The sequence below is a fragment of the Megalops cyprinoides genome, chromosome 6, assembly GCF_013368585.1.
Source record: "Megalops cyprinoides isolate fMegCyp1 chromosome 6, fMegCyp1.pri, whole genome shotgun sequence".
In the NCBI taxonomy this organism is placed as follows: Eukaryota; Metazoa; Chordata; class Actinopteri; order Elopiformes; family Megalopidae; genus Megalops; species Megalops cyprinoides.
This window is the reverse complement of record NC_050588.1, coordinates 16,160,162-16,185,825: the sequence shown is the minus strand read 5'-3', so window position 1 is coordinate 16,185,825 and position 25,664 is coordinate 16,160,162. Positions and strand designations below refer to the sequence as shown.

The 25,664-nt window shown below is 40.9% G+C and overlaps 3 protein-coding genes across 3 annotated transcripts; 2 read left to right on the top strand and 1 right to left on the bottom strand.

Moving 5' to 3' along the window:
• The first annotated feature begins 711 nt into the window (after window positions 1-711).
• On the top strand, window positions 712-3,156 carry LOC118779768 (adenosine receptor A1). Its single transcript, XM_036532003.1, has 2 exons — window positions 712-1,067; window positions 2,523-3,156. Exons 1-2 carry the CDS (start codon window positions 712-714, stop codon window positions 3,154-3,156), a joined length of 990 nt encoding a protein of 329 aa, XP_036387896.1.
• A 6,002-nt stretch (window positions 3,157-9,158) lies between these two features.
• On the top strand, window positions 9,159-11,606 carry rplp2 (ribosomal protein, large P2). The gene is made up of 5 exons (XM_036531568.1): window positions 9,159-9,237; window positions 10,543-10,666; window positions 10,960-11,008; window positions 11,187-11,282; window positions 11,486-11,606. Exons 2-5 carry the CDS (start codon window positions 10,544-10,546, stop codon window positions 11,560-11,562), a joined length of 345 nt encoding a protein of 114 aa, XP_036387461.1. The 5' UTR covers window positions 9,159-9,237; window position 10,543; the 3' UTR covers window positions 11,563-11,606.
• A 2,365-nt stretch (window positions 11,607-13,971) lies between these two features.
• On the bottom strand, window positions 13,972-18,995 carry LOC118779938. Its single transcript, XM_036532274.1, has 6 exons — window positions 18,906-18,995; window positions 17,331-18,050; window positions 16,885-17,034; window positions 16,223-16,287; window positions 15,141-15,410; window positions 13,972-14,038 (listed from the first exon to the last, which is right to left on the bottom strand). The coding sequence occupies exons 2-6, from the start codon at window positions 18,037-18,039 to the stop codon at window positions 13,994-13,996; spliced, it is 1,239 nt and encodes a 412-aa protein (XP_036388167.1). The 5' UTR covers window positions 18,040-18,050; window positions 18,906-18,995; the 3' UTR covers window positions 13,972-13,993.
• Window positions 18,996-25,664: the final 6,669 nt, after the last annotated feature.

Sequence of the window (25,664 nt, the reverse complement as noted above, 5' to 3'; positions counted from 1 at the left end):
TTTTATTCCTTATGCAATATGTGCCTACCTCAAATCAACAGCAGAACAGAGAGCTTGGTATCACTGCACACACTGAAGTGATCTGATGGCCAGAGCCAGGAGGTACTGACTGCAGCAGCAGCAGCTTTGCAATCATGACCCAGAGCAAAGAACTCTTTGTAAAGCCCCTTCTCTGTGACATCATCACATTGCTCGCCTGTGAGCTGAACTTAAATGCATCCAATCTTCCAAGTGCTGATTTTATGTGAAAAGTAGCCTCTCTCTATCGCGGGGGACTTGTCGTTTCTGATGCATGCAGAGCTGGCGTTGGTTCTCAGAAGTGGGGTGTGTGAGGGGTGGGAAGGCGGGGGGGGGGGGGGGGGGGGGGGGCACAGTACTGCAGAGTGCTGCAGCTCCTCCCATTCACACTAGCATGCTCCAGAGAGAGAGAGGGAAACCAGGGACACCAAGTCAGAGGAGCTGGAGAGCGACCATTCATCTTTTACCAATCCACAAATCCGTGCAGGGCAGGGAAGCAGCCTGTGCCGGTGGAAGCGCCAGCAGTTCTGCCTGAAAGAGTAGTAAAAGCACACCATGCTGAACCCAGGCTGGGACACAGGAGAGGAAGAAGGGATGAAATAAAAAAGGAGACCACATCTTTTTGAACGGCCAGGAGTAGGTCAGAAGCAGAGAGGGGAGTTTGGGGATTGGAGACAGACCAAGACCGCCCGTATGTCATCTCCGCCGGGTATGGAGCCACGTGAGCACGTGGACATGGTCTACATCTCCATAGAGACGGCCATCGCGCTGGCCTCTGTGCTGGGCAACGTGCTGGTGGTGCTGGTGGTAGCCCTCAACCGGGCCCTGCGGGACCCCACCTTCTGCTTCATCGTGTCACTGGCGCTGGCCGACATTGCCGTGGGGGCACTGGTCATCCCACTGGCTGTGGTCATCAGTCTCGGGCTCAGGACACAGTTCTTCACCTGCCTCTTCATCTCCTGCCTCCTCCTCATCATCACCCAGAGCTCCATCCTCTCGCTGCTGGCCATCGCCATAGACCGTTACCTACGGGTCAAGATCCCCACCAGGTGAGTACGAGTGGGTCCCTCAAGGCTTAGCCTCTTCTCAGACTCCCCACTGAATGCTGCATGGAGCCTGCTACTGCATCAGGATAAACTCTCAGTTCAGGTGGCCTCTCTGGAATGGATCAAAACTAGTTTGCACTTCTCTAGGAGGTGAATGCAACTTATTCCTGTTCACTTTAGCAGTTGAATTATGGACATTTGAATGAGATTTGAATGAGTCTTTTTTTAGGTATGTAACTATCAACTGAGTTAATAATCTATGCATGGGCTTTGACAGAATGAGCAGAAGATTATTTTATTGATGCATAATGTCCATTTGGTGCTTGCTTATCTCATGATTGTACAACATGAAGTTCCTTGTTTTTTTGTGTTGAATCCATGTTTACTTGCAACACTTGGACCAACTTTCTCTGTACATGGAAAGTAAATAAACCTGCTAATGGTGTCACTGATGCTTTATCAGTCATGTCAGAGGGAGGATATTAATGGTGTGTCTTCTTCAGGACCTCCTTCTCTCTTCAGCAGGTTGAGGGATGCACTGTGTATTTCTTCTGTGTTTAATGCAAATCAATGGGCTGGACGTCGAAAGCTTTTAAGCAAATTAAAAGGCTTCTGTCGGTTCGAAGGGGCCATTTCCAAAAGTAGTCTGTTTGCTTTTTTTTGGCAGAGCCACAGGAACGACTAATTTATTTATGGATGCAGATGGATAGTACTGTTTGTACAAAAAAGAACAAACATCAATAACATTTTGCTCAGTTCCTTTCAAATCCTGGGGGAATTACACAGGATGGTGTGATTCTCTTGTTTGTACTCTTTAAGCAGGAAGCTTATTAGCATATTGTTGTTCCTTTCTGCATACTTATCGAGCTTCACACAAACAAAATTTGAACATGATAATAACATAGAAAGTGCTCTTCATAGGAAAATGTCACTTGCAATTTTTCAAAGCTTTCTTTATTCTTCATTGCCCTTCATTTGCATATGCTGATTCAAAACATAATCACAGAATTCAATCGCAAAACCCTCAGCACAGATATCTTAGAGTTTAAGCCATTGGCAAACACTAGATCGGTTAAATTGCCTTCCATTTTTTATTGTTATTCCTTGATAACACTTTTTTTTACTATGAACACGAGTAGTTCAGATGGATAACTATATTGCTAATGTGTGGAAATTGGAAAATAGCTAATCAGGATATAATTGCAACTGTAATTAATTGAAGCTGGAAAAAACCTAGCCCCATTCCTAATCTCAACCTCTACTGATAACTCAGCGTTAAGCCCTTACCTGAGCTCTAAAAATATTTACAAAACCTAACAAAATACTTTCAAGTCATGCAACAATATGTAGTTAACAAACAATTACATACTACTCACACATGACTCAGTATTTAAATTGACTACATGTTTAATATTGCATTAACTGTTACCATCCTGGATATGTTGATATGCTCTCCAGGTACAGCATCATTGTGACGCAGCGACGGGCATGGGTGGCGGTGTGCGTGTGCTGGCTGCTCTCCGCTCTCACCGGTGTCGTGCCCCTGTTTGGCTGGCACAACCAGGACCCCCGCGGCAACCTCAGCACAGGTGACATCATATGCCAGTTCACCACAGTCATGCGCATGGACTACATGGTCTATTTCAACTTCTTCGGCTGGGTGGTAGTGCCCCTCACCGTCATGATCGGCCTCTATGCTCAGATCTTCTATATCATTCGCCGTCAGCTGAACCGCCGCGCTGAGGCCACCTGCGATGCCAGCAAGTACTACCACAAGGAGCTGAAGCTGGCCAAGTCCCTGGCTCTGGTGGTGCTCCTGTTCGCTCTCTGCTGGCTGCCTTTACACATCATGAACTGCATCCTGTTCTTCTGCCCAGAGTGCGGTGTGCCCAAGAGTGCCATGTATGTTGGCATCTTCATGTCGCACGTCAACTCCGCTGTCAACCCACTGGTCTATGCCTTCCGGATCAACCGCTTCCGCGCCACGCTTGTCCAGATATGGCAAAGGTGCATGTTTTGCCACTCTGCTGTACCCAGCCCATGCCCGCCCTGCCCTCCACCCCTTTCTGAGAAGACCCCGGTCCACCTGTAGAGGGCGCTACTGTCAACATGCAGATGCTGACACTATACCTGAAGGAGATTCGCGGAAGCTCATAGTAAGAGACACTGCTTTAGGGATAAAGTGCTCTATCTGTGATGAAGTACTGTATGGCCAGGCCAGTTCTGAGAGAGACGAGTTTGCTGAGGCGATTTGATGCGAAACTTCAAAGGCCACGTCCCAGACGGAAAGGATGCTTCTTCCTGAGGCAGTGTTTTAGGCATTTGGCACCTTAAAGTGTGTCTCAGATGGTAGGGCACTTAGATTTGTGCGGTTGGGATGGTTTCATTAAAGTGAATTTGAAGGACACAACTTGCATATCCTTCTCAAAACAGACAGGAAAGTCACTGTCGTCATCCCTCTTCTTCAGAGATATGACAAGAAGAGAAAGCAAACTTACTTACAGGAGAGAATTTAGGTACAAGTGTACAGTTAGGTACAACTTGCTAAATAGTTATTTACCAGGGTGTGTCTTAAATTTGCATAACACATAGATAAACTATAAATTTGTTATGTATGTGTGCAAGACGGTTATTGCTATTTAACAAACTAGGTGATTAACTAAAATAAAGCCTCACTCTGTAGCCAACTAGTTAATTTTCTTTTAATCACAAAGAATATAACTAGCTAATAAACTAGGCTGAGCTGGGACTGAAGTAGCCAGAGAGCTGTTATCAATTTGCTCTGAATTATCATGCACTCTGCTGGCCTGATTTCTTCTGCATCTCAAAGCCACTTCCTTCTAAGACTGTTGATTAGTTAGCGCAGTCTTGCACTATCCACCTAGGAAGTACATAAACAGCAGGCAGCATCCTTTTGTTTGCAACATGGCCTAAATTCCTAAATTCCCCTCATTGCCGCCTCATTCAGTGATGGACAGTAAGCTCAGTCTGGAAAAAGTAAAACTCCACGTGAAGCTGCAATCATACCTCACAGGTTTCTGAAGTTCTCCTTATTTTTGCCTCTGTGTTTTTTGAGACTTAAATTAGTTTTACATCATAGAGGAAATTGCAAATTGTGATGTAAAACTCATTGTAATGTGTACACTTTCACAGTGATATGATTACTGAGTGAATTGTAAATCCTTTTTCATTTGAGGTAATCTTATTTTAACCTCTCCTCATTTCAATTAAAGGGTGTATCAAAATGAACACGTTTTTGATGTGGCTGTATGTCATTACTGAAAGAGGCAGAGGCCACATGAACATTTACTGATACCACTCTCAAAACAAGAAATGGTCAGACATGGGTGTATATGAAGACTGTGTCAGGGGACCAACACTTGTATTGCTGAATAGTTCAAACCAAATAATACAAAGGTAAGAATCTGGGGACTTATGGACTGAGATGTGAGATACACTTTATAAATGAAACTCTCTGTCAAAGGAGTTTGTTTTAGGTGAAGAGCCATGAACAAAATGAAAGATTATTGATTTTGTAACATACCGATTATTTTTTAACTCGATAAAGTATTTATACGGGTTGGGCTGAAATTCCCCTTGAGGAATAAGATCAATTAGAGAGACCTACCCATTGGCACAACATTTAGCTTGTATGATCTCTTTCCCTTCATAGTCCCAACTTCCTCTGTTAAGGATATTATTGTCATGTGGGCACACTAACAATGGGATTCATGGTTTTCAGCAAAAATGGAACGGCTGGATTATCACACGAAAACCACACAAAAACCACATTCTACCCAGCATTACACATTGCTGACATTAAAGTCACACATTTGAAATGAAATTCATTAAAATAATGCCAGTGGATATAGTCTGAGTGAATACACGTATAGTAAAGCACAAGTTAGTATTTTATTCAATGCATGATGTATCGGTACTAAAGTGTGCATTTGACGCCACCAAGTGGATATGCAAACATAGAAATTATATACATATTTTTTATCTTCACTCAATACTTTTTTCCAAAATCACCATTCAGTACAACATTTGAAATAATTTCATGAATGACTTTAGAATATGTAGTTGAAAAAGAAACGTTTGTGGTTCTTGGTGCCACAATATGGTTGATTTCCTTTTTACATTTTAAAAATGACATTGATCTGTTCTGTGGGAGTAAGCTGGTTGCCAGTAAATGTACAGCGAGAAAATGACAGGAAATGCAACAGTAATTTGAGCTAAATTGCTTATTAGTAATGAGGTAGTAAATATGTCATACATATCAACTGATGCAAATGCTTTGGTGATTGCTTTAATGTCTGAGGGATGTGAGGACACTTACTGTGAGGGACGGCCATGGTGTCAGGACTTCCGGGGTCGACGGGGCCTCTGTGCAGCTTTCACTCTGCTGGGACACACCTTGAGGGTCTTGTTGACAGGCCTGTATTCCACTCTGTATCCTCTCTAGGTTTGTGTCTGAACACAGGTCTCACCATGGCTGCTTTCTCTCTCTTTCTCACAACGGAAACACATGATATCATGAACGAAACCACTTTCAGCACACAAGCACAGCAAGCTACTCACAAGCTAAACCATATATTCTCCATACATCAGTACATACATATTTTCAAGAATAGCTCTACCACTTAAAGTATTGGTACTAACATGCTTCCAGCCTACAATGTTGCCCATATTACCTCACACACTAAAGAAATGAAAGAAATGATACTGTAGATGAATGAAATTCAGTATTTCCTCTGTTTTCTGTATGCTAGGATGGGCAATAATTCCCCTACCAGCAGCAGGATGTTGAATAAACTCCAGTGGGTTTGAAGGATATTATGGCCCATTGCAATTTCCAAGTGAAGTACAGCAAATTAAATCCCAGATGTATGCAACCCTGGCTCTTGACTCCTGATTAGGTGGAGCAATGCAGTTATGTTATCTTATCAGCAAGATCAAGCCTGTCTTACAGAGGGACTGACTGATTTAGGCTGACATTACAACAATAATCATATTATATGAATTATGAAAAGTCTTGTTTAAATCCCCTTCACATTTTTAGTGTGTCATTTTGATAACTCTGAAGCTCATAAAAACAAACATATCTTGGAGGTTAGTCTATCTGACCTGTCAAAGATCTCTAAAATTATTTTCAGTGATATAAAAAGAAAAGTATAACCACACTATCAGGTTCAACAGAGTGTATTTGTTCATTGAGTTAAAAGCAGTTGAAAGTATTTGAACAAATTCTTCCCTCCTACACAATGGATAACTCTCCATTTCATTCTAGCATTGGGAAACACTGAAAAGAAAGATGGGATGATTTAATATGCACTAATTAATCTACCATTTATTATTGTTTATTTATTTATTCATTTATTACCATTTATTATTGTTGCTCCACAGGTTCCGTAAGTGGTGTAATCTATGTACTGTAGGAGCAACACATGTTCACTTAGCTGCAAAGTGCAAGCCTGAGCTCAATCCAGTTAGCATGCATCTAATTATCCACTTCATTCCTTCAGCCCCCCAGGCTAAGGCAGAGGCACCAACAGCTGGCAAACAATCAGCAACCAGGATTTAAGCACCACGACATGTCTGTGTGCTGTCACTAACACCTTGTGTGGATATTAATGATGTCATTGATGCCTGTTTTTTCCATCAGATAGATAATGCTCCACTTGGTGAAATGTACCTTCATACTGCACATAATTATTTTCATTATTTATTGAAATAAAATGGCTTTGGATGGTACTCACACTATAGCATGAAACCCTTCATTAAACAGTTCCATTATGACTTGCATTTTGGGTGCAGACATGAGGCTAAAGACCGTATCTGTTCATCACAAAGGTCAAATCTGTCATCTCTCACACAATGGCACAATTTTTCACTCTCTGTCTCTTTTTCTCTTTGTCTTTGCCTGTCCAAGCGTACTGACAAGTGCACACTTTCCACCATCTGCCACACCCTCGGCCTTCCTCTTGAGGGATTTTGAAAGTGCTGAGTGTGTGACTTCAGACCTTCATCTCATTAACAAAGTGTGCGTCATAATCCGACTGTCTAGCTCCTTCTCACTCCCTCACTCCCACAACTACAGGGTGTCTGAAGGAGAGTGGGAAGTGTCACGAACAGTCATCAGCCTGTCACTCCGGAAAAGGACCGTCTCTCTGATACAGCGCCATCCATCTCTGGGGACAACGGCCACAGACCACAAACAAGAGAATGCGGGCCAGATGAGGGACGTCACGCATCGCAACAAGCAACGACAGGTGGAGGACAAGATCCACCACTGTGACAAAGCTGGACAAAGCCACTAATAGGAGTACGCCTTGCCAAAGACCTCTGAGCCCATCTTATGTAAACTGACTTGTTGGAAGGAACATCAGTCCAAAGAACTATTAAGGACGGGTGGTCGAGCCAACTGCCTTACCTTTTCCTCCTTAGTACATTAGATAATAGGTACCCAAAGGTGTCCTTTTAGAAGGTTCAGTAAGTGGCCAGTGAAGGTAATAGAGAAGGTAAAAGGATGCCAGAGCAGGGCGAGCTTGCAGAGGAGAGAGAGATGGAGGCACAGGAGTTGATGGAGGAGGACGCCCTGTTGCACTTCAGCCGCTATAGTGAAATGCGGGCGGCCATCCCTTGGGAGCAGCGGACCTTCAAAGAGAAGATGCTGTACCACATTGACCGCATCTTCCTTACTTTCCTCGCCATCTTCCTACTCGTGCTGTTGGGTGAGGCGGTCTACAAGATGTGTTACGTGACAAACTGGCAGAAGCTGTACAAGTTTGGGATGGACACCTTCTCCTACCTCCTAACACAGGAAGAAGAGGAGGAGCTGATAGAGCTGTAATGGGGACAGTGACACAGACAAGAACTCATGAGCATGACACTGCAGCTATGGAAATTATGGAACAGCTCCATACGGGTCACATTGCTTTACATAGGCTACCTGTGATCACAGTGTCATATAAAACCATAACATGGAGACTATCGTCATTGTAGTGTTAATAGTTATAACATTAAACTTTGTTTAAATTTCTTTAGAAAAGAACGATATATAAACAGGTACATAGTCACATCATTAGACTATGTACGTTAATAAATGTACATAGTCTAATGATGTGACTATGTACCTGTTTATATATCGTTCATATAGACAGCTTAATGTGGTGAAACTCACAAAAGGGTTACCTTCTTGTATAATGAAAAATGGTCTATATTTGATCATAACCAATAAATATGAGACGGGACTTCTCATGGCGTTGTCCTTTTTGTTGCTGGCAATAATACATGGTCCAATGTGGTATCTGTAATTATGCATTTTATGATGTTTGGCAGAACTGAAATGTGAATTGTGATGCAACTAAAGCTTCTGTTATCCTCATAACTTTCTGTAAAGTTCACTGAGCAGATTCTTTGCAAAGTGGATTACACTTATTTTTTAATAGGGAAGACTCTCCGTCTGAGGCCTGACATAGAAATGTCCGTGAAAGAAAATAAAAACAATTAATCAATGAACTACGGAGTTGTGCTTTTTATTTCATTGTGAAAACATCAAATCCCCTATCATGAGTACCTCCATCAAGGTATCACAGACAAATGACAATGCAATAGTCACTGCCGTAAAAATGACTCCTCGCATAGTGCTGAATCTCTTGAACAGATAAGGACAAAATGAATAAATATAAATAGTTAGCTCCTAGCTAACTAAATTTCACATAATTTCATTTATATTCATTGTGTAAACGTTCAGACACCGCTCATCGTAGCACTATTATACACAGCTCTTCGCCGTCTTCCGCAGATTTCTTATGTAGTAACTCCGAGCACTGCGCCTCCATTTTAGCTTTAATGCGCCACCTGTCTCACACACAATACCGCACACATTCATGCGCATGCTCACATTTTTGTTTTGGTCTCGGCATATTATCAGTTTCACATAGATTTTTTTATACAGCGATAAATATTCTATCAAATCATTCTATCGTAATTCATTGTTTATTTAGAATTGAAAAAATATAATTTTAAGTGATCATTTAATAGTCCTTTGTATTTTAGTATTGACCTTTGACACCAGCCAGAAGCGGAAAGGGTTGGACAACGCAAGTCTCTTTCTTTCTGCCTGAAATCTCAAGCGGACTCGACGTTTCGTGTCTATCGCAGACTTAAAGTACGTATAGCATGTTGAATTCCTCAGGGGTGCTATTTAATATTATGTGTCTGTAGAGAAAGACATGAAGTTAATAAATAAAACTCAATAGTTGCACCTTGTTTGGTCAGTCTATGCAAATAAATTTAATACTTCACTCCCGAGTCCCAGCTAGCTAACGTTAGCTGGCCTCACCTATTCGCGTGTTCTTAACTGAAACTGTAGAATAGCTTGTTAAGACTTTCTTTTATTTCAATAAAAAAACCCACATGAGATACCCAGTTCGATTACAATTATTATCAACTATCTCATGTGTGCTTCAGCGATAGTTAGGAATGGCATGTGTATTGTCCAAATGTCGCGCTTTGGCAGCGTGCTCGGAAAGCATGGCCATCAGCGGAAGTGGAGCGCTAGCTACCCATTTATGGCCAATGCGTCGTTGTCGAGCAAATTAACTTGCTGTCTTGACATGCTGCCATCGGCGTTTTGGAGCTACCGATGCTAACTGGGATAGATACGTAGGCTTACTAAACGTTAGCTAGTTAGCCAACATTGGTGGTAGCTATAAGCAAGCGGGCTAGAACGCTTGCGTTATGTAAGCACCGCGTTTAGTTAACTGTAAAGTTAACATTAGCTATATACCTGAAGTAACTCGCTAATGAATTATAGTGAAAATTATTTTGATTTCGGTTTTTGGTATCTGTCGCCTTTTCACCATACCTCGGATTGCATCTCATTACCACCACTTTTGGTTTCCTTGTGAATAAAGACATGGTCGTATTACTTACATCAGATACAGCAGATGCTCTTATCCGGAGCGACGTAACAATTTTGTCCAGTTATACAGCTGGATATATGTCAAGTACAGGGCTCAAGGGTACAGCAGCAGTGCCCCGACAATCGAACCAGCAACCTTTCGGTTACAAGCTCTCCTCTTTACCACTGTATCACATTGCGCCTGTCTCGCTATATCATAACCTGTTCACTACAACATATATGTACAATTACTATATCTCAGTATAACGTCAGCTACGTATGAATATATTTGCCCAACTTAGCCGTTTAATAATTACACAGTTGTAGTTCGTAGTCGTTTGCTAGATTGTTTAGATGACGATGACGTTAGCTAGCTACTGTACATTTCAACGAAGAATTCCCTAGCTGGTTGCTGGCTAATTAAGTAGTTATGTTATCAAGGTAATTTTTCAAGTTCCACTCGTATTTAGCTTGCTAACCAGATAACTACTTTGGGTGAGACCAGGCTATGTTGAGCATCCTGATTCAAAACAAATAGCGGTATTGATCCTTTTCTGTTTCTCTGCGCAGAATGCGTTACGTGGCCGCTTACCTCCTGGCTGTGCTCGGTGGCAACACAAGCCCCTCTGCCAAGGACATCAAGACCATCCTTGGCAGCGTTGGAATCGAGGCCGATGACGAGCGTCTGAACAAGGTGAGGCCCGTTAATCGTGCCACCTCGGCAACAGGTACAGCATTACTTAGCCAGTAAAGCTGAACAAATATCTGGACCATATTGTTGATCCAGTTTGTGCCCTAGCAAAACATGCATGTGGTTTTACAATGCTTTGAAAGCTGTCAACTTCTCAAGATTCAGGAGGATCTAGTTCTTGATTTTGAACGGGGTCATATGAGCAGTTTCTGTGCTTATTTGTGCTCGCCCTTGACAAGTACTTATGTTACCAGGAAAGTGAATAGATAAATGAAGTTAATGTATCGTGTCCACAGGTCATCAGTGAACTGAATGGAAAAGATGTCAACGAAGTCATGAATGCAGGTGAGGAACAGATCTTTTGACATCTCTTAAGCTGGTCATTATTGTTTTAAGTAATATATTCATGCTACCCTTTGACTACAGTGCCCCAGATTTAGTGCTGGAGCTATACAAAGTGTCAGGCTTCTGTTCAGACATACAGTTCCCTGAAGTTTTGAGGTTTTCTTTTTCTGGTCTATAGGCCTCTCGAAGTTAGCCTCCGTGCCAGCAGGTGGTGCTGTCGCCGCTCCTGCAGCTGCTGGAGCTGGCACTGCAGCCGCTGGAGACGCTCCTGCCGGTAAGTTCATCTGTTGAATTAAGTGTGTGTGTGTAACCAGTGGTGTATACATTTCAGTTACAGAAGTGATCATTGTTTACCTTACCCGAAGTGTACATTCAATTGATATTCATATGATTATTTTTGATTGTGCACAGTTGACAGGGGTCAGAAATGCGTAAAGGAGTTCAAAAATGAATATTTCCTTCTGTTTCTCTGCACAGCGGAAGAGAAGAAGGAGGAGAAGAAAGAAGAGTCTGAGGAGTCAGATGAGGACATGGGCTTTGGTCTCTTTGATTAATCTCTCTTTATATTGGGAAAGAGCAATAAAAACTGAAAAACAAACCCTGTTAAGCCTTTTTATTGAAAGTGTAATGTTTGTAAACTATTTCATGTACGTATACTCAGGACACTTGTGGAGACACCATAATTGTCCCTATTACATGGGATAAATATCAAATATTGTTAATTTAAGAATATTACAATGGATGGGAATGTCATTTACATCTGCTTAAAACTTGAAGATACCTGTAATATGTATAAGCTATTCAATGTTTCCTAGTACATCACACATTTCTATCTTGAAAAAACTTGATCCTGCCAGGACAAATAACCACTTCCTACTTGTGTGGAATTTCAGGCTTCCATCAAGTGCACAATTTAGTCAAAGACAAAGTGACATGGAAATGTTAATCAAAATATAATTGAGGGCAGTTTCCTGGCCACATGAGGTCTTTGCCTTTTTGCCTACTGAAGGACATGCCTTTCAGGTGGTAGAGCTGGACAAGAACTGAGTGAATTTTGCTGAAATCAATGTTGACAGTGATCATTCTCCTGCTGTCAGTCACTGTTAAAGGACATGAACTGTTGGTGTCTGCTTTTTGCCTCGAGTGGCAGAATCGTGAAAAACAGTGGATGGCAGTAATGATTCATGGAACTACTGTGAAAGGGACTGTGTTTAATCCCTGACTCAATACAGCTGTGGCTTGAGCATAGAATGTCAATGGAAAAACACTGAAAAACCTCAGTGTTTGCACCAGGCATAGTATTGCCCTGGTGCAAAGGGTTTTTGGAACATGGTTGCAGGCCTCGGAATGTTATGTTGGCACCCTCTGCCTGGGCATGCTATGGCCCGCTGCTCTGTTTTTACATGTGAAACAAGAAGGAGCAGTGGCATGCCTCAAAGGTGTTCAGGTGAACATATCTTCTTAAAAACCTCTGGCTCATGGATAATTCAAGACTGGAGACTTGTTTTGTGATAGTTGTAAAACTTTTCTGGGTAACCTAAAGTGTAGCACATTTAGTACACAGCTGAACAATTTTGCATAATGTTTAGAATTGTTTAAATGTTAAAATCTTTCTAAGCCTGCAGTGTATCTGCTAACGGCAATCTGCAGTCTACCTAACAATAGTTAAATCTCACACCATGACTGTTGTCATACATACCTCCCTGTCCCAAATTAGTTCACTGCCCACCACCCAAATATCTAGGAACACCCCTCCCCGTACCTCCTACCACTGGTTAAAAGTGAAGTTCCACATCCCTGCTGGTCTTTCAATCTGTTTATGCCTGTTGAAATTAAATGCACACAAAATAACCAGCAAGCAACACTGCTGTGGAAATGAATAGGTTATAAGTTATCAGGTCATTTTCAAGCAGCAAAATGGCACCTAGGAAACATTAAACAAGTTAGCAGTCCAGGATCTGAGAACGGTGATACTTGACATAATTCTCTGTATGGGCCATTTGAAATAGTTTGGTGTTGTTTTTCTGCTCATGTGTTAGACTGGCTGTGACTTTTGAGAGGAATACTGTAAGTAGTTGTAATTTCTACTGGTTTTGGTCACAGTATCCATTATCCATTAGGTTCATACAACAGAGGGTCTGTTCACGTCTGTCTCTATGGTAAATTGGTAACTGTACATGATATGCTGTGTTGTAATAGTACAACAGCATCTGTTACATCAAGGCTGTGATGTAGGCAGGTCTTTCTGGACAGACCGCCTTGATTCCCTGGATGGGTTCTGGGGGGATGTACTCTCGCACCGGCCATGAGGAAGAAGAGGAGCTGAAGACGGTATTAAAAGGCAGGTTTTGTTTAAAAGAAATACAAAATCTTATAACTAATAAAACTGAAAAATAATCAAAACCAAGATTAAACCTTCACTGGTCTCAAATTAATGTCTGTCATCACACACATCCCATTAACGAGAAGTCTATGTCTGCAGTACCTTTTATAACAAATACAATATAGAAAAAACTGCAAAATTGAATCAAATAAATACAAAAATATTTAATGTTTATTCAATTCCTTTTAACACTTTGCCAAGGAAACAGTATTACTGGTGTATGCCTGCACACACGGACACAAATTTCACATTGGTCTATATTTATACATATTTAAATAAATCACAGCTTATTTCCAGAGGAAAAAATCATGTAAGACAACATAAAACAACAAGCGTGTTTCCATCCGTTTGTTATTTCTTGCATTACATTCAGTCCATTAGATATTAACTCCTCTGGCCAGCAGAGGTCTGCAGTGTTTGCCCTGCGGTCAAGTTCCAGAGTTTCATTTCAAAGCCGTCTTCACAATGGCACTTTCTGTAGTCCACAGGAATAAAGCAATCACTTCTGTTAGTCGAATTGTATGCATGAGTCCCATCATAGGAGAGGTAGGTCCACTGGGCAGTCAGGTCTTTCAGTCTGTTTTTTTTTTTTTTCAGTGTGGTCAGTCTGGACCACTGAAATTTTGTGTAGGCTGGGATTGAGAGTCCTGCAAGCATAAAAAAATATATATATCATCTCACCAATAGATAAAACTCCTGATTTTGCATTGCTATCCTTACACTTAGATTCACAGCAGATCGTTTTGTCCAAGGTATAGTACCCAACATCAGCAAACATTGTTTATATTATCGTCAACATTTAATGTTAAAATTGTAATGAAGGAACGGAAAACAGATAAAAAATAATTTATCAGACATCAACGTATTCAACCAGACTGAAAATAATGACCATGATCCTTAAAGTCCAGACTAAATCAACTTTGAATCTGAGACTTAGAAAACCTTTAAACTCTAGTAAGCACTTATGAAAATAGCTTTTTTGTGAGTGAATGCAAATTGGATGTGGGGTTCAGTCACAGAAAACATGCAGGAATGTTCACCAAAAGGTGTGTCATTAGGAAAGGACAGAATCAGCAGCAAGTTTCATAATATAGCCTGTGGCATGTCAAACACACCCTACACTATTAACACACTGTTGTCCCCTGAGGAGAGAGTTTATATTTTCAAGTCAATTTTCAAGTCAGTGTTCGCAGACTGGCTAACAAAAATTCACTTTGTATGAAAGGGTCAGTATATTCGTTCACTGTTTGAAATGTGAATTCCATTAAGTAGACCTTTCTAGAGTGTGTATACATACATGCTCCAAACCCAGACAAGATCCCCTAGTGATTGGCAACATGTTAATATTGCAGAACACTGAAGGAACGTTATGTGTGAGCTAGGCAGTAGGAAATGGAATATGCCCTAACAAAAGAGGCATATGTTAAATTGTGACCCAGTACTCAGAGTCTGAACAGGAAGTACGTCTTCATATGCATAAAATTACCAATTATAGCTATTACTAATGAATACTGTAAAATTAAATTAACTGAGCTGTCCTGTGCCATAATGACACTCTTCTTTGAACCAATCAAAACCTTTTTTCCATGGAGAGCAAAAGTTTTTTATTGGTTGATATGGGTCAGTGGTTGATAGCACATTGACGGCTTCACCCATAATGGGCTTCATGAAGCCTCACCTTCCCATTCCTCAAATAAGTGAACCCCCATCGATGGCCCCAGCCACTCTGCTCCTTGCCCTGGTCCTCACCTGACTTTGGTTGACGCTCATGTGAGTGAAGCGGTCCTGCAGATACTGGTTTCCGAAGCCCATGATGCGGCCGAGGGTCTGGCTGGAGAGGCCGGCCACCTTGGCAGTGAAGTCCAGGGTGAAAGCAAACTTGACCAGCTCGGGGGCAGTGGCATTGCCCTCGGGCAGCTGGCCAGGAGTCTCACTCTGCACATAGAGGTCAGCCAGCTGCTGGAAGGACCCGTATGACAGCTTCTGGAAGAAGGAGTTGACATTGCTGTTCTCCTTCAGCTACACAACAGAGACAGAGACACAGAGAGGAACAGACTGTAAGTCACCAAGATATTACATATATAACTATCACTTGTGCCTTACTGTTGTTTTGTCAGTTCCACATTAAAATAAATCTCCTACAGACATAGGTATAAGTGAGTGGGTCTCAACATTAACCCAATCAATAAATTAATCTGGATATCAATAGAAGTATATATAATTCAATTGACAAAGTAACACATTATACAAATGCCATATCCTCTCATAAAATTTTATTGCTTGATGGTTGTTGCTGATGGTTAAACACTGTTTTATGTAAATCAGTCTCTGAATAAAACGAAAGACAGAAAAATGGAAGTATTATCCTGCTATTAAATATTCATCTACCCTCTCCAAGAAATGCAGGTCTTTACTGTCTGTTTTAAAATTCATATTGAAAACAAATACAGTGACATCATTATTTTCACTGGCCTCTGAGTATACAATCTGTTATCGTGATACACAGTGAATACCTTTGTACCTGCAACAGTTAACACATTGTTCTGACAAGAAAAACAGGAAGGAAAAAGGCACAGATGCAATTGACCTTTTTGGGAAGTGGCTAAACCTTATCTCTTATTGGTTCATTATTACTCTTGTACACTGTATGAATATACACACATTTATCATATCATAGGATACAGAACCTGTACAACTGGCTCAACAACCAATAAGCTGGCTGCACAAATTATCCATTGAGGAAAGGCCCGAAAATCTCCCTATTCTGCATACACTGCACTATTGTGTTGCCCTGTGCCTTATCTCCCCATGCTGACATGTGGGAAACAAACCTTGACATCAATGGCGTCGCCTTGATGTTTTATCAAAGCGATGATCCTTTCAATGACTTCTGCCTCTGAAAACACATACAAATGACAATGAGACAGAGATCTAAAGAGAAAGACCATACCCTCCCCCAAAACAATAATACGTGTGAAAATATAAAATTTCAAATTCAAACACTGTAGTTTTAACATACCGTTTATATACTGTCTTGTATGAGTATATAGGCTGCCAAAACCTGCTGTCCGTTAAAAAGGTCATTTACTTCAGCTATATGGTGCTAGATTGTTTTCAGGGCAAAGTTTCTTTCCTTTTGTGATAATAACAGATTTCACCTCATACACAACACGTTCAAACATGTCTGTGAAAAAATGCATCAACAAAAACATGGTGCTTTGAGGGCACAGTTGGTAAAAAGAACACCCTCTAAGATGAAGATTCCTGACCCTTGCATTGTTTGGATATTAAAATAATAAAGTATGAGTCCCTGAACCTGGGTCCAAATTTGTTTTGGGCCATTTTGGGTGTGGGCTAGATTTAGCTTGATTTGGTTAACCATTGCCAGTCTCAAAACACCTTTGAATCACTACCGATAAAAAAAAAAATAAAATACTGATTTTGTACAGTTATCCAATGTGAACAACCATTTTATTTATGAAAAAATCCTCACCTGGAGTTGCCACTTGTCTTAGTGGCTCAGGGTTTTGAACAATGTTCTTATGGCCCTCGTCTGTTGGACTGTCCTTCACCTCCTTGACAATCTTTTCCAGCTCCTCTGACATTTTCTCATAATACAGAACATTGGGCTCCACACTCACAGCTGTGAACACAAGAGCACAAGTATTAGCATGTTCCTAACCACTGCACAATGGACCAAGATTCTCAATACAAATGAAGCAAACACTGGAACTCTCCAAAGAATCTTCCAATGTACAGATTATCTTCTGTAATTCTGGATGCTGCAGGAACATCAAATGTTGACCGGTCAGATATATTTTAAATATGGTTGCAGAGTAGCTGAATCAGCTTAAGGTGTTTTTTCAGTGTTTGACAACCAAAGTGTGTGAATTGTTGAAACAACCAGTCAGTCACGTGTTGCCCCCTGTCTACACTCACCATCAGACCTGTGTGCTGTTTCTGAGAGACCTAGAGTTGTGGGTCTCTGTATCCTATTCTTGCCGTCTTCTCCTCTGTGACCTCGGAAGGAGAACCTCTTGAGGGTACTTTTCCTCCTGAGGGGCCTCCTGGACCCCGGTGCATTCTGGTCACCTCCTGATGAAGTCGTAGGGACCGGCAGACAGGAGATAGTCGGGGAGGGGGTGTCTGGGGGGATGAAGGTCCCTGCATTCTCTGGGCTGCTGGACTTACGTTCCTCTTTCTTCTCCGTCCCTTTTCTTGAAAAAAGGCCCAGAAAGCTCTTCAGGAATGAAGGCTTTTTGCTCTTCTTTGAGCCTTTCTTGGGCTTCTTCCGTTCCTCCTCTGTGGAGCTCTCCAGGTTAGCAGTCACAGGGGCCTCCTCAGGTAAATCTTCAGGCGCATCCACGGAGGCCTCCACCGGGGCTGGCTTGAAGGCCGTGACCACCGATTCCACCTCGCTGGGTGACAGGTGGGCCGAGCTGTCGCTAGAGTGCCTCCTAACCTGTTTGTTCTTCTCTGCCAGCGTCACCCGCTTGCGTGGCTTTGCCTGTGTCCTTCGGCCCCCGGCTGGCCCATCGTTCAGGCTCAGGCTGCGCTTCACGTATACCTCCAGCAGGCGTGTGGTGTCCTTGTGCCCCAGTGACAGGAGCTGAGGCTGGTGGGCCGCGTTACTGCCTGTAGGCTGCATGCTGCTGGCTCCTGCCAGACAAGAACACAAAATGTTAGGTGTGATATTATTATTTACGTGAAATATTATAATATATTTAACTGATGAACATTTCTTTTTCAAAATGTAATGCTTTATTTTTCGAGTGAAAATAATGACATATTAGTGAAGTAATGAAACATTGATGCAAATTGGCCACTTGCAAGTACAACTGGGAAATGAGTAACCAACGAACCATAAACAACACAACATCGTGCAGTGATAATAGGTGGAAACAGCTATTCTATCCGAAATGAAGCAGAATATTGGTATTTCATTAGACTCAAGACTTAAACTGTCTTATAAAGAACTTTATTGAAAATGACTAAGCTGCTGTAGCTGCCTCCGTTCGAACACTGTATCATGCATCAGTAGAAATAATTAAAATTCAACTGCTACTACTAATAGGCTAATAATAATGTTTCAATCGTCATAAATACGGTGTGATTTGTTATTGACACATTCTACTTCAATCCATATATTCTCCAAAAGCGATAAACATTTCTTACACTACGACGAATTCATTAAGCCTTATGAGGAATGAAACTGGTAGGTCTCACAGTTTTAGCCGATATGACAATTAGATGTACAATTCAAAAGTACATTTTTACAAATACACCGAAAATTGTAAAAAGACCTTTGCTTCAACAAAATAACAATTGTAAATTAGGCTATCTGCATGTTTACAGATTTCATACTATGTAATAGCGTAGCGTCACGTAGCAAACATAGAGTTGATTGTCTGCAACATGTTTTTCTGAAAAGTGTACCGTATGAACATAGAACAACAGCTGCAGCGATCTGGGCAAGTAATCGAACAATCGTCTCTATTAAAACGTTTTACTCACCTTTTCTTCACAAAAGAAAATCTAAGATACGAACTCCTGATGAATAATTGTTTTGTCTGTACGACTGGCACTCAGCTCTCTACTCTTACTTCTGGTTGTGCGAAGTCTTGACAACATACCTATAGCATGAACTATTTTTAACACTCAATGTACAACGCCTACCTCAGGTAACATATCCAATCAGAATTACGCTGACTGCGTGTTGTATGAAGTCACCAGGTACACCTGACACAGGTAAAGCTACCAGGGGACTTTTTACTGCGTAATGTTTATTCTCTCAGTTGAGCTACTTCCCAGAAGGAAGTAATACGTAGCGTATAAACGCTATAGTATCATAGAGAATGATATGAATATATGATGAGACAGCCCTTTACACCGTCAAATTTTCAGTTTATTTGTTTATTTCGTCCTAGATATAAGAGAATTGAAAAATTTTTGTTGGTTAGATGCTTGCCATAATTCCTAACAGCTGGCGGCTGGTGTATAAAATGTAAATAACAACCGCCTTTGTAGAAGCAACTATATTATATGATACCACAGAATATATATTTAACTGGCAATTTACTGAGTACCTTTTTTGTTCAGTTCTAGACTACAAAATGACTTTGGGGAATAAATTATGCATTTCCACCAAGTCTGTCATGACACAGACAGTGTCCCAGCCATAATGTCATGAAGGTATTGACCTACACATGTATCATGGGTCTCTGCTGTCAGACAAGCTCAGACAGCTGCTTCCATTGAAAATGCAGCCACTTGTGAATCTTGCCATTGTGGAATATTCACATTGTCCACATTGTGCAAGATGGTAGTATGTGGAATTAAAAGTGAGTAAAAAAAGACTTGATCTGTGCTTTAGACAGGATCATTGTCAGACCAGCATGACAGGGAACATTAGGGTTAATTCAGAGTCCATTTGAAATTATGTTCATTCTTCCTTACTGTAGTTATGTTTAAAGTCCAGGCATAATCAGGTCTCAAAATCTAGCCAACCTAGCCACTGATGCCAGTACTGGTCAGGGTTGAGGAATCCTTTTGTTACTGCTGAAGGAAGGAGGGCCCAAAACAGTGCCAACAAAATACAAATAACAGCAAATAAGCAAAGAAGGTGAAAATATGCGAATATATGGGGAGGTTTCCTTTCTTCATTTGACAAGTTATATGTAGGCTGGCTATGATAATGCTACTATGATAGGGCAAAATGCATAGGATTGTGTGTACTTTGACATGTCGTTAATAGGGAAATATATGGGAAAAACAACATCTAGAAAGCTTTCAATATTAATGCTTGCATGTTAAATTACATGAAAATCTACTCAGTATAACAGAATTGGAAACTTGATTGATTTTTATTTTGTCAACACCACCTATAATACGTATGATAACGAAGCAGGGTTGGGCTTATGCAACACAACAGACCTGTCTCATTTCCAAACAATTAGGAGTCAAACGGTGCAAAACACGCAATATTAAAAAACAAACAAAACCCGTTTGACAGCTGCAGGCTCAGATGCTGATTGAGAGCGACATGTTATTGACCTGCTACTAATAACAAGTTGTCTGGCTTCTGATTCAGGGAAAGGTCATCTTGAAGCATTCTTTATGATTGTGTATCATGTGTCAGGAGGCACGTGAGCCATCAAACTGAAAACAGAAGGTTCTTTCGTTTCACAACTCAGTTTGCTCTTGATTTGAATTTCAGGAACCACGATAAGATGTAAAACTGGAACAGAGAACAGTGAAAGCAAACCTTATCTCATCCATTTTTTAAAATGCACCACCACAAAGCTTCATCAACCATGACACTGCATTTGCCAGTGACTTAAAACTAAAATGTATGACAATTTCATTTATTCATTGGCCAATTAAATTGATTTTATTTATCCCAAATTGGGTTATAAAATTTTAACCTTTTGAGATATTTTTCAGCCATAAACACAAAAAATTGAAAACAATCACCAGCCAAATTTGTTAAATATTATTGTCTTCCATAAGTCCCTGCTATAAAAGTTAAATGATATTTTAATAAAATAAGTGTTGCGCTGTATGGTAATAGTTGGTGTTTAGGTTGATCTTCTCCATATGAAAATACAGAGTAAACTAATTGGTAATCATCATCACAGCATAAAAGGCTATGTGGAAACAGTTCCAGTACATAGCAATGTGGAGAAGGCCACTTACTGTAAGTTGCTGCACTTGGTTGTGATCATGGTTGTGGTTATGGTCAACAACCAAGATGTCCCACTGTAAGGAGGTCAGCTGCTGCCTCAATTATTTGAATATTCAGTGGTGAGATCCACTGAGTGAAGTGAACACAGTGTTAGATGACACTACGTGTGTCTATGTTAAGCATTGCAGTAGTGACTGAAATGCTTACAGTGGTGAAATCATATGCCTGTGTATTTCTGTATTCTGTGGGTATGGAAGGACTGCAGTGGTTCCATAGCCATAAATTCACTGCTGTGTAGAAGGTACAACAGGGAATGGAGAGTATTCACCACAGGGAAGTTCTAAGAAAAATCATTGCTAATGATAATTACATGTTCTAAAAAACTGATTCAATAAGCACAGTAACAACTGAAAACAGAAGCTCAACATCACAATGAAAAATTCTGTTTAGTCCCATTTCAGAGAAATGAATACAGGGTTTTGCAGCTGGGAAATGGTCAAAGAATGTAAGTATGTACTGATTATGGACATACAACAGTACAGGTTTCAACAGGCTTTAATTAGTATTAAATTCATTTGTGTTTTTATTATAATGTTGGCAGTGTACTTGCTGTTGCTAGATGTTTTTGCTTTTGCAAGATGTACTCATCAAAACCTGGCTTTGCTCCTTTTGCTGCTGGAGTGCAGTTCAGGTTGTTGTATTAGGAGTTTTGAATTTTATCACAAACTTTTGAAAAATGGATCAAAGCAATTGATAAAAACTAAGATGTCATATGAATAAATGAAACTGTGACCTCTTGATCTGAGATCAGTGGTTTTGGGTCTCCTGAGGTAAACACTAATATCCAGGGTTGTGTAAACTGACTGACTGAACATCCCAGTCAACCATATTGGAGCCTCTGGAGCGTGTGCTGGAATAGTGTGCATCTTATGCATCTTATAATGGCTGATAATATCTTTGCTTTCCTGAACAATGAAGAAACCTTTTGGGCAGTGGCTCTAATGAATGGATAGCAATGATGAGAACTTCGCTGTAGCTTTACTTGCCTGAAACATTTCCATAACTTTGTATCAAAGCTGCCACATTATTACACCTTATGCCGGAGATCTAGGGATGGAAATCTGATGAACGGTTTAGAAATACTGGCAAAAGAGAAAAGTAGTGGCAAGCTCTAAACGCAGTGTTTCTCAATCCTGCTCCTGGAGCCCCCCTGTCCTGCATATTTTCTGTCTATCCTTCTTGCTTGATTAAATCAGGTGTGGTCAGCTAATCAAAAGTGCCACTGATGAGTTCAGTCAGGTAGGTAGAGCAGGGAAAGATGGAAAACGTGCGGAGCAGGGGGGCCCCAGGAGCAGGATTGAGAATCAGTGCTAGGGTATCACTTATGGGACACTGTTCCTCGCTGTGTGATCAGAAGTCATCAAGAGATTCAGACTCGAGAGCAAACGTGCTCGAGTCAAGGTGTCTTCGAATGACTGGGAATGGAGCCTGATGATATACGGGCAGTCTGACTCACCACGCCTGCTCAAGGTTCCCTGCAAACGCATTATTGATCAATCCTCTTGTTCCCTCTCACCACGCACTGTGTAGTATGGAAATATTCTCATCTGCCAGCATTCCAGTCAGCTACTGACACAATCGTGTTTTTTTTTTTTTTGTTTTTTTTTTATGATGGGAGAGCTACAAGGAAACGGAGGGGAAACTGAATAACAAAGTGAGTGAGTCAGTCTCACGCCTGTCATTACCTCCACGCGGCCAGACTGACATGCCTTCTGTTCTGAGGGCTGTTTTTTTGCTGGAGTTTAAAAGTGTCACATTCATTTACAGTCAGTGATTTTTTTTTTTTTCCACACTGCTTACGCTACCAGGGCTTTTTCTCTGGCAGGTAATTGCCCAGCCTGTTACGCTGCTCACTGCTGCTCCATTGCGCCACTGCCTGCAGTGTTCAGTGTATCAACCTGTGTAATTGTCTGTAAGTGGCTCAGCTATGTGTTTCTGGCATGGAAAGATAATTCCAGAGCCATGCCTGCGGTAGGCACGGGCCAGCACAGGCACATGTTGCCATAGGCACTTTGGATTTAGGGAGCTGTTCCATTTCAAGAGAAATCTCAGAACTGGCAATCTCAGAATGTACCACCCAGCCCCATGTTACAGCACTCTGGCTTGAGATTCTGGTGAATGTTATTCAGATGAAAATATTAAAGGGGAATGAGAGGAATCACTATCTTAGAAATCAGAAGTAGACCTCTACACCTAGAAGTACATCTTTGTCCTAAGATGACACCAACATAAATATATTGCGACACATTAGGTCATTTTCCTGGCATTGTAAACAATAACTTCATAAGGAAATATACTTCATTGTTGTCCCAAGGAGAAAATCCCTTTTTATCGCTGTATAACTGTATGTCAAAATGACATGTGTATGTTATGTCATGTCGTGATTTCCTTATCTCAGGTACTTGTGATACTTTGACCTGGATGACTCAATACGATCCTCTCATTTACAAGAAACAGAGAATACAATTACCCCAATACATCATGCGCAGCTGTAAGCAAAACAGACATGGCTTATTCTCGCATTCACTCAACTTGACCCTCAGGCCCAGTTTCTAAGTCGATGGTATTGTGTTGGGGTCAGGTTTTATATTAGAACTGATAGAAAAATTCTAGGGTCGAAACCCAAGCCACACAACATGCCTGCTAAATCAATGGCAATATTATAAAAATCTAAAGTACTCTACCCGTTTCTTAATGTAGCAGTGCTGGGAAAGTGCGCCTTTGTGAAGGGTGGAGCTCCCACGCATCATCAATGATGCTCATTTCAATTAAATATGTTTTGTCACAGGAAGCAACATCTTCTGAATGCTAGACATTCCACCCCTCCAATGCATGACTCCACCCTCTCCATAAACATCAGCATCAGATCTGACGTTAGCGCTGAGATTATTCCTGCAGCCAGCAGGGGGCACTGTTTGACAAACAGCTGAATTATGTTCTGGACTGCAATATTTTTCTCCTGAATTGAGATAAGCAGCAGAGCGTTGAAACTCAACTGTTTATTGCTTTACCCACTTCTTAAATCTGATACTAGCAATGTTGCTCATTATGTCTTTACTAATTATACCACAGAATTATGGCAACCCACACAGCAGTACTTACATGACTGCAGGAGGTCTGTTAACAGACAGCTCATCAATCAGTAACTATATTCCCATGAAAAGGGTTTGTTGTCACTGCAAATCAAGAGCCCCCGACAATGTTGCTGTTCCAGTACAAAATAAAATGACTCAGTTGATTTTCACTCTAATCTTGAAGTTAGAAGAATAAATCATATGTTTTCAGGCTGAAGTCTAGAAAAAAGAAACTATTAACCATTTATTTTAATTATGTTACATTGTCTCAGCAGACATTCTTATCCAAAGCAATTTGTTTAGTTTTCACATGTTAACTTTGGGTTGAGTTCCCTACCCGTGGGGACAACAGCAGTGACCCCCCTGGGAATTGACCTGGCTACAGTTGAGTTATGAGGTCTGTTCCTTACCTCCACACCACTGCAGCTCTGCTTAACCAATCCAAACCTACGGATAATGTGGATGAAGCACCTACTACCCTTCACTACCTTTTCAGTCAGCTGTTGCAAATAGTTATTTTTGTACCCCTCTACCTTGCCTTCCTCCATCCCTTATCTCCTCTTCAGGCTGTGGCTAGCTGAAGGTCTTCATTGCAAGATCCATCCTTTGCACTTTGGCCCTGCCATTTTACGATAACTGAGTTTAGATCTGGAGAGCAATGCGTTTTTGTTTTTCATTCCGTGTAAAGCCCTAATTATTCAATTAGGGTCATTAATCAGATAGTAACAGGAAACAACAGTTACTCTAGTGACTAATCAGTTATTAACAATCTGCAGGTATATAGCTCCATAATGTTTAACCATATTTTATTTTTAAAACTTGACTCTGTTTATATTAAAGTATTACTGAATGTATATTAGAGTAGCAACATAATATCTAACATTGGATGTCACAGACTAATGCTTTCTGTAGTCTTTAGGTGCCCATGCAGTGACAGTCCACTGCCTTGAGTTTCAAGCAAATCAAGACATTTACGAGCTTTCATTGTTGTTATTTATTTTAAAAAATGCCTGCTTTTCTTCCAGAGAGTTCTTTCAGGATTAATAACTACGGGCAAAAAAAATAAAAAATAAAAACTGTCAACACCAGAACTGCAGCAACCTATATGTTCCACAGGGTGGCAGCCTGAACAAAACATAATATAGCCAGCAGGGCGATTACAGCATGACAGTGGGCAGGGAAGCCTTTTAAGGTATCAAGCAGAAACACACAACCGTGAGGTAAATGGGAGCATTTAATAGCCATATTTTGTTGCCTGGTAATCCCAACCCTGGGGAGGTGTTTGGTTGAACAAATCTACAGTGGCATTTTAAAATCTGCTATACAAAGCCATTTGTTTGGTGGTCTCTTTAATTTTTATATTTCAGATTCAACTTGATATACAGGTTAAAGACTAACAATACTGTGGGATAAACTGTGGTCGTGATAAGCGCATTTGCGAAGCAAAATTAAAAA

Bases quoted from the DNA above. Each gene is read 5' to 3' on its own strand.
- LOC118779768 (XM_036532003.1), top strand. From the start codon at position 712: ATGTCATCTCCGCCGGGTATGGAGCCACGTGAGCACGTGGACATGGTC. The intron at 1,068-2,522 runs GTGAGTACGAGT...TATGCTCTCCAG, and splicing joins CGGGTCAAGATCCCCACCAG to GTACAGCATCATTGTGACGC.
- rplp2 (XM_036531568.1), top strand. From the start codon at position 10,544: ATGCGTTACGTGGCCGCTTACCTCCTGGCTGTGCTCGGTGGCAACACA. The intron at 11,009-11,186 runs GTGAGGAACAGA...TCTGGTCTATAG, and splicing joins CAACGAAGTCATGAATGCAG to GCCTCTCGAAGTTAGCCTCC. The intron at 11,283-11,485 runs GTAAGTTCATCT...TTCTCTGCACAG, and splicing joins CGCTGGAGACGCTCCTGCCG to CGGAAGAGAAGAAGGAGGAG.
- LOC118779938 (XM_036532274.1), bottom strand. From the start codon at position 18,039: ATGCAGCCTACAGGCAGTAACGCGGCCCACCAGCCTCAGCTCCTGTCA. The intron at 17,035-17,330 runs GTGAGTGTAGAC...TTGTGTTCACAG, and splicing joins AACAGCACACAGGTCTGATG to CTGTGAGTGTGGAGCCCAAT. The intron at 14,039-15,140 runs GTGAGGACCAGG...TTATGCTTGCAG, and splicing joins TGAGCGTCAACCAAAGTCAG to GACTCTCAATCCCAGCCTAC.